The sequence below is a fragment of the Chenopodium album genome, chromosome 12, assembly GCF_948465745.1.
Source record: "Chenopodium album chromosome 12, dcCheAlbu1.1, whole genome shotgun sequence".
NCBI classification, from domain to species: domain Eukaryota; kingdom Viridiplantae; phylum Streptophyta; class Magnoliopsida; order Caryophyllales; family Amaranthaceae; genus Chenopodium; species Chenopodium album.
The window spans coordinates 38,326,167-38,337,426 of record NC_137845.1 but is presented as its reverse complement, the minus strand read 5'-3'; the positions used below and the strand labels follow the sequence as shown (position 1 = coordinate 38,337,426).

The 11,260-nt window shown below is 44.2% G+C and overlaps 1 protein-coding gene across 1 annotated transcript; it reads left to right on the top strand.

Annotated features, from left to right (window-relative positions):
- The first annotated feature begins 1,151 nt into the window (after nucleotides 1–1,151).
- LOC145571145 (uncharacterized) lies at nucleotides 1,152–2,201 on the top strand. The gene is made up of 2 exons (XM_081630224.1): nucleotides 1,152–1,292; nucleotides 1,896–2,201. Exons 1-2 carry the CDS (start codon nucleotides 1,152–1,154, stop codon nucleotides 2,199–2,201), a joined length of 447 nt encoding a protein of 148 aa, XP_081486350.1.
- The last annotated feature ends 9,059 nt before the right edge of the window (nucleotides 2,202–11,260 follow it).

Sequence of the window (11,260 nt, the reverse complement as noted above, 5' to 3'; positions counted from 1 at the left end):
CTAAATAAGTATAACATCAAACTTAACCTGAAGAAATGTGTCTTCGGGGTGAGCTCGGGAAAATTCTTGGCTTCCTGATCAGTGAGAGAGGGATAGATGCAAATTCGGAGAAGGTTGAAGCAGTCCTGAGCATACCTGAGCCTAAGTGCATTAAGGACATCATGCGGCTGACAGGCAGAATGGCCGCACTGACTAGGTTCATCAGTAAGTCAACCAACAAAGCTTTACCGTTCTACCAGCTGCTGAAAGGGAACAGGGAATTTAAGTGGGGAGCTGTAGAAAAAGAAGCCTTTAAGGGCATCAAGGAGTATCTGACTGAGCTCCCAACAATGATCAGCCTGGAGCTGAAAGAAAAATTACAGTTGCACATTTCTGCGTCAATTCAAACAACCGCAGTCGTTCTCCTAGTAGAAAGACAAAAGCAGCAAAGGCCAATATTCTTTGTGAGCCACGTGCTGACTGAGGCAGAGCAAAGGTACCCATTGGTGGAGAAGCTGGCTTTTGCGGTGGTAACTACAACAAGGAAGTCGAAACCAGATTTTGACGCGCACATAATACAAATCCTCATAAATCACCCACTGGAGAAAGCATTACAAAAATGGACGCGTCAGGTAGACTCTTGAAGTGGGCCATTGAGCTCTCTAAGTATGAGTTCGAGGTCAAACCTAGGGTAGCTATCAAAGCGCAAGCCCTAGCAGACTTCATCGTGGAAGCCTCATACGAGGAAAAAGAAGATGATATTGAAATATGGAAGGTAGAGATAGATGGATCATCAGCCCAAACAGGGAGCGGAGCAGGGATCATAATGACATCCCCAGAGGGAAATGTATTTGAGTATGCCATTAAGTTCAAATTCAAGGCATCAAGCAACGAGGCAAAATACGAGGCAGCTTTGGCAGGCTTGCGTATGAGTATCGCACCCGGAGCCAAGAAAGTCCATCTGCAGACTAACTCTTAGCTTGTCGCTAGTCAGCTGAGGGGGGAATATGAGATTAAGGAATCCACAATGTTGAAGTATGTAACCAAGGTAAAGGATCTGGCAGCTCAGCTAGTTCACTTCCATAGACTTGGTCCTTAGAGCGGGAAACTCCTAGGCTGATGCGTTATCAAAGTTAGCTAGTTCCACCCTGTAGAGTTTCACAAGGACAGTGATGGTGAAAGTCCTGGAGGAAAGCAGCATCGCCGAAAAAGAGCAGGTGAACTACATCGGACAGCAACGAGCTTGGTTCACAGACATACTGGCATACAAAGTTCATGGCTCGCTGCTGGATGATGAAGTGCAGGCTAAGAAAGTGAAGAAAGACGCTAACTAGTACGTGGTGATGAATGGGGAGCTCAACAAGAAGGGCTTCTCAAAACCACTGCTAAGGTGTATTCCAGAGTGGGAGCAGGAGAAAATCATGGAAGAAGCACACTCAGGAATATGTGCCAACAACGTTGGTGTAAAGGCATTGGGAGTAGAAGTTCTCAGAAGGGGTGCATATTGGCCTACTCTGACGCAAGACACACCGGCATATGTGAAAAAGTGTGACAAGTGTCATAAATATTCCCCAGTCATAAACCAGCCAGCAAATTATCTGACCCCAATCCTCAGCCCGATCTCGTTTGCTCGGTGGGGAATGGACATATTGGGACCCTTCACCACTGGGTCAGGGGGCAGGAAGTACCTCATAGTGGCAGTAGACTATTTTACCAAGTGGATAGAGGCCGAGCCCACTAAGTACATAAAGGCAACCCAAGTGAGGACGTTCATATGGAAAAACATCATCACAAGGTTCGGGGTGCCCCAGTGCATAGTCTTTGACCACGGGTGCCAATTCGACTGCAACACCATCAAGGATTACCTGGAGGACATGGGCACCAATTACGCAAGTGCCTCGGTCTGTTACTCGTAGAGTAATTGCCAACCTGAAGCAGCAAACAAGCTGATCTTAAAAGCCTTGCAGAGGAAGATGGAGGAGCACAAAGGCCTATGGGCTAACCTAGTCCCAGAGGTGTTATGGGTAAACAGAACCACTGAGAAAGAATCCACTGGTAAAAGCCCTTTCACTCTAGCCTACGAGGCTGATGCAGTTGTCCCAGTGGAAGTGCAAATTCCCAGCCTGAGGATACAACACTATGGGCCACAAGGAAATGAAAACCGCATGCTGAAAGAGCTAGACTTCCTGCCGGAAGTAAGGCTAAAAGCAGCCTCAAGTTAGCAGCTCCGAAGAGCATGATTTCCAAAGCTTTCAACAAAAGAGTCAAGCACCGGGAGCTCCTGCCTGGAGACTTGGTCCTCAGAAGGACATCAGCAGTGGAAAGAGGAAACCAGCATGGAAAGCTGTCAGCCAATTGGGAAGGCCCCTTCATCATTCATGAGCAGATAGGACCTGGTGCATTCCTCCTCGCAGATCAAGAAGGTCAGGTCTTAAGGAATAGTTTCAATGCTGACGTGTTAAAGAAATATTTTGTTTAAAAAGGCAAGAAATTAAGTAGAATTGGGGATAATTGTTTCAATTTTGCAGGAACTCTGTTTAGTTCATGTTATGTTAATTAAGGCATTTAAGCCATTTTAATTCAATGAAATACGAGCCTCTATGTGTGGAGTATATTACATAAACTTGTTTAAATATATCATGCTTTAGCATCATACACTAACATGAAGAAAAAAAAAGAAAGAAAGCATGCAAGTGCTGAAGGCAGAAAGCACCTTAGCATGGAGCAGCGAAAAAACGTTAAACGACAAAAGAACATCCCTCCCTAAAATCTCACCTTACCTGCTCAAAGTAAAACAGGGCACCACCTCGGAGACGCCTGAGGGGGAGGCCTGGCACGTTCAACTTGAGCAGGAAAGGGCAGTAAAAACGAAGAAGGATAAGCTGCGCGGGCAACACTAAGGTTCTCTTAGTCCCACTCAGCTCACCTCTTTGAGGGGGAGAGGAGGAGGAGATAGACATATAAAAGCCCTTACGAAGAGAAGTAAGAGGCACAAAGCAATAAGTCACAGCATAAACAAGCTGAATGACATAAACAACAAGTCACAACGAAATAAGCTGAATAACATAAACAAGCAGCCAAAAGCTGGTTGACACAAGTAAGTCTCAGTAGAGCAGACTGAATGATGCCAAACAGTCAAACAAGCAGCCAAAAGCTGGTTGACACAAGTAAGTCCTTGCAGAGCAGACTAGATGATGCCAAACAGTCAAACAAGCAGCCAAAAGTGGGTTGACACAAGTAAGTCTCAGGGAGCAGACTGAATGATGCCAAACAGTCAACAATTGAATAAACTAGCCAATATGCAAGCAAGTCTCTGCAAGATTTAAGGAGAGTACATGAAGCATAAACATACAGTACAAACAGGGCAGAAAGAGCAAAGCTCATCGAAGCTCCATCTACACATAGAAGAGAACAAGGTAAGACAGCCCTCAGCAGCCAAATCAAGAAAACAGGGGGGCCCAACCTACGAGGCTTCACTAAGCGCAACAAAGGGGATGCTGTGCTAAGGCCTAGGTACTACTACACCTTGGCTCAACAACAGGTTCAAACGAGCACGCAGACCACAAAACAATCAGTGGACGAAATAGTAGAAAAATCATCAAGTACATACAACACAAAGCTGAACCCCTGCCCACCAGGACAGGGTAAACATCCAGCAAGTGAATTAAAGTATATGCAAAGCTGAGCCCTCGTCCACCAAGATGAGGAAACACTCAGCAAAATAAGTCAAGGAAACATGAATTCAAGTTACGCTGGACAGGCCCAACAACAAAAGATAAAGTATTCTGAGAAGACACAAGAAAATATAATCTTAGGCGGCTATACACCCCAAAGACAGCAATAAAAGCTACCTAGTTACCACGGATCTAGGTGAGGGAAACTCAGAGGAACCACTGGAGTAGGAAGGTAACAGCCGCCATAACCTTTATTATCCACCAGCCAAAGACTCCACCCCAATAGCTGCAGCAACGTCAGGCGGAGGGGAACCTCCAAGTTCAGCACGACATGGTCAGGAACCTTGCAGCTAGCAGCACGAGGATGGATAGCGGGCAGCTCGAATAAGCCAGCGTCGCCAGAAGCCTTAACTTTAGCCCATAAAGTGTTGAAACGAGCCTGCTGCTCCTCACCTTCACCATACAAACTGCTCACGCAGCGGGCAGCAGCCTCCCATCCACCATCATGGCGATCAGCCAATAACTTAGCAAAAGCAGGAGAAAGCGCAAAGGCCTTAAGTGCCTCCTTCCTAGCAGCTTCTAGATCAGTTATATGCCCAACTCGCAGATTGGAAATCTCTACTTCCAACGTCTGCACCCTGGCCTGGGAAGTCTACAGCCGCTCCTCGCAGCTCGCCAGTTTGGTCTGGGTGAGCTGAAATTCTCCCAACTGGAGCTGTAGGGCATCCGCCCTCTCCCTTAGAGGAGTCACCTCACTGACCATGGCATCCCTCTCAGTACGAGCTTGCTGAACATCCAAATTCTTCTGAGAAAGAATCTGGCCTTGATTCTGGTACTCTTTCTCCAATGTAAGCAAGGCATTGGATAAGTCCCCAACAGACCTGACAAGCTATAGAAAGGCAGAGAATGGAAAGAGTAAGCCAGAATAGAAATTAGTTAAAGATAAAAATAGGACAAGGCATTAACAAAAGAATAAGCAAAAGAAGAAAAAGAAACCATAATCAGAGAAGAAAAGACTAAAATCAAGGACTAACCTTCTGCAAGTCATGACAAGCTGTAGCCGCATGAAGACTGACTGAGCTGCGTGTAGAATCAGCGGGGAGACGAACTCCCTGAGTAAGACGATACCCCAAGGTACCACCCTTCTGGAGATCGTCCACGAACAAGGATTCATCAGCCCTCACGTTCATCTTTCAGGGAAAAAAGGAGCATTCTCAGCTCCAGTAGGGCACAGCAAAGGACGAAGATGGGCATCAATGGGGACCTCAGAAAATTCACTGGGCCCAGTAGGGCGGAAGGTACCCCCAGCAGAGATTGAGGTAGCAGACAGCGGGTTCTCAAAGGCATCACTCAGGAATTGGTGAACACAATGATTAAGTTCACTGGAATTCTGAGTATCGACTTCCCTGTCAGCATTCCCACCAGGAAGCCCAGTGTTAGCAGAGTGAGAAGCAAAAGGATCAAGGCTAGAGGAGGTGCGAGCCTTTTTCGCAGCGGGCTCATCCTCAGCAGGGGCAGAGGTCACAGGATCATCCTCCGAATTAATAATTGGCTAATTCTGCTTGTGAGTACTCCCCGCTTGAGAGTGCCCACCCCTGGTGGCGCTTCGGAGCCGCCCTCGTAGTCGGGAAGGGCAAGGCGGAAACTTTGGAAGCTCCATGATAGTCTCATTAGCAAGTTGGAAATCAGTGGCTTCAGCAAAAGGAGCTACAGTATCCTTCACATCAGTAGTAGTATCGATATCAGAAGAAAAGAGCAGAACATGCTCAGCAGAAGAAGTGGGCTTTACACCCGCAGCAGTAGTAGTCTGAACCTCATCAGAGGGAAACTTGAGAACGCTATCCGCAAAATCATCAGCGGTATTCTTTGGATCATCAGAAGCTTGATCAAATTGTTTTTTGGCAACAGAGGTCTGAGGTGCCACCTGCTGGAAGCCGCAGCAGGCTGCTTCTCAGGAGAAGCACCATGCGCCACTAACGCCTCAGACTCTGAAGCCGCTCTTCGGGGGGTAGGCCGAGTATCGCGTCTACTCCCAACAGTGGAGGATGAGGGCTCAGCTTTAGCACTACTGGATCCTGCACGATCAGCAGCTGTCACAGTGCCAAAGACAGCCCGCAGCTCAGCTGGAGCTAGGCGCACCTCATTCTTTAGGGAACCAGCATATACCTCCAGAGTGTTAAAAAGCTTTGGGGATTATCAGGAGTAGCAGTTAAGAGGTCCCTCCAATTATCAGCCATCCTATCGAGCTTGTCATAACCTGAAAATGGGAAACAAAGAAACAAAATAACATAAGGACCAAGGGAAAAAAAAAAGAAAGGGAAGAAAGGAAGGCAAAAACTTACCAGCCTCATGCGTATAGCACAAACGCATAGTAGAGAGCTGCTTGTTTCCCACAATGTATATAGAGTTGGGCAGCCAGATCTTGGGAAATTTCGAGTCACCAGTCCTCGCTCCCTGCAGAGTGTCAAAGGCCTCCATCTCACGGGCAGACTCAGATGGGGAGACAGTAACCCCAGCCATGATGGTACGAATCTCCCGGAAATTGCCCGACACAACAAAAGTAGAGGGCACCTTCACCCAAAAGAACTTACCAGTCCAATCCCTGAAGCGACCAAGCTTTAGGAAGGACAGAACTCTACCATCCTTGGGAGCTATGTAGTACCACCCAGACTCAGTCCCAGAAGCAGACCTTTTCAGGATCATTAGAGACTTAAATAGGTGTAGGGACTTAGGATACCTTTGTAACCGCATAAACCATAGCAGGCAGATCAAGGTGTGAAGGGAAGCTGGATGCAGCAAAGATATACAAATATTGAAGGCACGAAACACCTTCTCCAGAGTAGGGTCAAGGGGAAACCTCAGACCCAAATCCAACTGAGAAGCAAACACAGCAATATGACCAACAAGGGGAGCAGATAGCTTCGCACCATCAGCGGGCAGGACCAATTCATAGCCCTCACCAAAACCGTAAAACTTCTGCCCAACAGAAGCAAGGTTCAACCTCTTAGCGTCCTTACGCCAACTAGGCCCATAGCATTTGTCATCCAGAAAGAACTCAGTTTTGCCTTCCTCTACAGGCTCCACAACATAAGTGGGCTGACAATCATAAAAAGAGAGATCACCTGGGAATTCAGTCATCATGCTCGAATGGACGGCTGGAGAGGGAGATGGTGATGAAGTCTCAGCATTTCCACCCCGCACTACATAATGGTCAAACCGATTCACATCAGCCATGTCATGAAGCCAAGCAAAACTGTTTAAAGGCTGAACATGGGGAATGGGGCTAACAAGGGACACATCAGGGGGATTAGCCTTGACAGCGTCGGCTAACTGTTTATGGCGCATTCTGCGCATCCTCAAACGGGTGAGATGAGACAAAGGAATCTCATCCAAAACAAGCACCCGCTCGTAGTAAGGATCAAAGAAATCAGGGCGAGGGTTGCGCTGAAAAGAGCAAAAAGCACTACCCTAAGCAGGACGACTACTGCCTGACCCAGATGCAACAGTAGGAGTCGCAGCAGTACCCGTCCTGCTCGCAGTGGGGGGACAATCAAAAGGCATAACCATTTGTATAGGAGTGGGGGAAGAAGAACGAGAAACAGGAGGAGTGTGCGTAGAGCGCTCACCTGAAGGGGATGATCGGGAAGGAGAATCCGACTCAGTGGCCACTTGAGGCTCACTTATGTTCTGACTATCAGAAGCGTCAGACATTATGAAATCTACAAAGACAAAAAGCTCACAAAGAGGAGGAAGAAGGCAATGGGGCACCGAAAATTAAAAATTAGTTTATGGAGACAACAACAATGGAGGAATAGAAAGAAAGAATCAAGAGCGCAATTACAACAACAAAAAGGGGGTAAAATTGGACAATGATAATTGAAACGAGTCAAAAGAAACAATTTTGTGAAGAAAAATGCAAAAAGAAGCAAAATTGGGTAAGTACATACAACAAAAGGTACAAAGTAAGTACCTTTAGAACAAAAGTTGTAGAAGCAACAGAGTACAACAACAATGGCGAGCACAAGAACTCGAACAGAAGTGAAGTTCAAAACTGCAACCAAGAGGAAAAGAAAGGCAAATTAGTAAAAAAGCAAGAAAAAAGAGGAGAAAAGTAAATATGACAGGAAATTGAAGCAAAAGCAAAGATGAAGGAAGCAAGAACTTGCCACAACAATGGAGGAACAGCGAGCGTCTGAAGAAGAAAACGAAGAGCGAAATTTTTTAAAATGAAAATGAAGAAGAAGGGAAGATGAAAAAAGTGAGGAAAGTAAAAGAAATGAAAAAGGGGGGGACAGTGAATTTAATACGAAGTAAATGGGCGGTTGGGCATGAAGTAAATCCAAACCGCCATTCACTTCAGTAAAATCGAAACTGACGGCTTAGGTCATCAACACCTGTCCCACTCATGCAAACACTATTCCCTCCTAAAGAAAAAACGCGCACTTCTGCGGTAGTGATCAAAATTCCTCTCCGCAAGCTCGTCATTTCTCAGACTTCAGTGGGAGTGATCGAAATTCCTCTCTGCAAGCTCGTCATTTCTAAGACTTCAGCGGGAGTGATCGAAATTCCTCTCCGCAAGCTCGTCATTTCTTAGACTTCAACGGGGGTGATCGAAATTCCTCTCCGCAAGCTCGTCATTTCTCAGCCTTCAGCGGGAGTGATCGAAATTCCTCTCCGCAAGATCGTCATTTCTCAGACTTCATCGGGAGTGATCAAAATCTCTCCCTGCAGTCTTGGCAAACCACGACCAAACGTGTGCCTAGCAGGAAAGAATAGAGCCATCATAAAAACCCAGCAGTATGGTAGCACCGTCACCAGAATTATGACCTGACCTCCCAAGTCTCCGGATCGCATCAACAACCCAGAGACTTGAGGGGCTAGGAGTGTGCAGGGTAATTCAGTCAGACGACCCGTTGAGCCACGACCGATAAGGCCACACGCTCAGAATAGCTGGCATGAATGACCTCACGCCATCTCTTTAGGGGCTAATTGTAGGGGATAGCTCCTACTGAGCTATTCCTTCCAGCTGGGCTCAGTTGGGAAGATTCCACCGCGCAAGTAAGAGTCGGCATGAGTGACCTCATACCACCTCTTGAGGGGCTAGTTGTATACGATAGCTCCAGTTGAACTATCGCCCAGGGTGCGTGCTCATGGCCTAGAGAACAACTGTGAGGGGCTCACCAACCCGATGGAGTCAGCCCGCAGAGCTGACCAGGTCGAACTCTCCACAAAGGAGATCGTACACCTATAAATAGAGGGCAAACTACAACGAAAAAGAGGTTAGACACACAACTTATTATAGTCTCTACATCTCTCTAAGTACACTTTCTCTCTCTAAACACTTTCTAACTTAGGCATCGGAGGGGGGTTCCTCAAGCCACCCCCGAGGGAATTTTACATGTGTTGCCTTGTGTAGGTTGTCGACGGGGCCCAGCTCACCCAGCAGAACCCTTGGATCCATGCCTGGAACAACTATATTAATTTAATTTTTTTAAAAATAAAAACTAAACCATGGATTAAGATTTTTTTTTAAAATAGTTAGGAAGATTAGGGAGTTGCAAAATTTTATGTCATAATGTTTAGGGAGTTTATAGAATTAACCTGTTATTGTAGGTCATAACTGATTTGAGTAAGTGTATTACAACTTTTAAAAGTTTAGTGAGTAGTTTGCAACTTTAGTCTAATTTCAGAGAGTGATTGTGTACTTAACTCCTTAAACTAAGAACCGGGAACTTGAAACATTTCTAGTTTGGTCAAAAGATGATTATCTTAAGAAACAAAAAGGATCTTAGGAAAGACATTAACTAATTGATTTTGAGTTGGAAGATAACTTAGTTGCAGAAGGGCTTTCAAAACTTTATCTCTGGTAAAGTGACAGTTAAGCTCTATAGGTTTGGTCCTTTCATGAAATATAAGATATTTTCCTATGTGTAAAGCTAACTGGTTGTCATAGTGTAACATTATAGGCTTGAGTTTATGAACTCCAAGCTCTTCAAGTAATCTAACAATCCATGTAACTTCTATAAACATGTGCCATTTCTCTATATTCAGCTTTAATGGATAACATGGAAATAGTTAGCTTGATTTTTCCATTTCCAACTAATAGGGGAATTCCTTAAGTGCAAAACATACATAACCAAAAATAAATTTTCTTATATTATTGGGACATATTGCCGGTAACTGTGTAAGCGCCGATTGAGGTGTTCCATCTTAAGAATGTTGTTAATATGCTTGATTATCATAGGAAGTTGGATTTGATATTATATAATTAGGGATGAAAAGTAAGGATCCATCGACAAGTTTTTGAGGAACTTATAATAAACCGTTCATGGATCATTTAAGGCAACCACGAAAAGGCACAAAAAAATTGAAAGGCAACAACGATTTGCCCCATGAAAGTCACACCCTATAATAATCTATGTGTAACGCCCCCAAATCCCCCTCTACGGAAATAGTAGTATAATACGTTTATTTATACCGTAGAGATAAACTTAGGCGTTTTAACATTGCGTGATTACACAAGTCTATTTACAACTTCAACTCATTAAAAACTTGCAGTAGAAACAACTGTTACTTTATTAATAATAAAAATCAACCATTGTTATGAGTACTCAACATTAAAAGAAACCCTAAACTAGGTGAAACCATTCACAGGATCCCCAATGCGCACGTTGACTCCACCAAAGATTTACAATTACTTACTAAATACTAATAACGCAAACAGAGGAAATGAAAACAAATAAAAAGTACAGATTAACAAAATATGCTAAGTACATATACATAAGTGCTAGATAAGAAAATTCACTTTTTCATAAACATGCTTTCGAATACCAAAGTCATGAAATTCTTGACAGCATTAATTCTCATGAAATTTTTGACAACATTAATTCTTTTTTTAAGAAAAACTTCGAATAACTCTTTTCATATTCTCAATCAAATTCAAATCACAATGTCCCAATAACTTAAATACTCAAAATTCAATTAACCAAATAGAGATTTCAAAGTATTGAAAACCAATTTAATCTAATTTCCTCTCCTAAGTGTGCACACCCCTCAATTTAGCATCTTTATGTAGAAAGACTACATGTAGGGAATATTTCAAGTCACCAAAACTTTGAGCCCCACTGTGACCATGCATTTAAGCATGGTGGCGTCCAAAGGGAAGGAAGCTAGAGTAAAAGAGTCACCAAAAAGTTTTAGGAACTTGAAAACCGTCCACGAGGTGAAGGTTACACCCCATTCATGATCACAGAGATCGCTAACTCCATAGTGGTCCTGAACCATGACTGGATGTTCGGGGATGATGGTACGAATCCAACCTAAAGAGTTTGAACCCGCCATAAATAGGCCTTTCATAGAGATCGCTAACTCCATAGTGGTCCTAAACCATGACTGCATGTTCGGGGATCATGGTACCAATCCAACCTAAAGAGTTTGAACCCGCCCTAAATAGGCCTTTACTTTGTTCTTCTCATATTCATGTGTGCTTTCTAATTAACATGCAATCATTATATTAATCCTAAACCTTTTTAATCTATGTTTTTTTATTATCAATGAACAAATAAATCCATTATTGGCGATCACTTTAATTAAAATCATATTAGCCT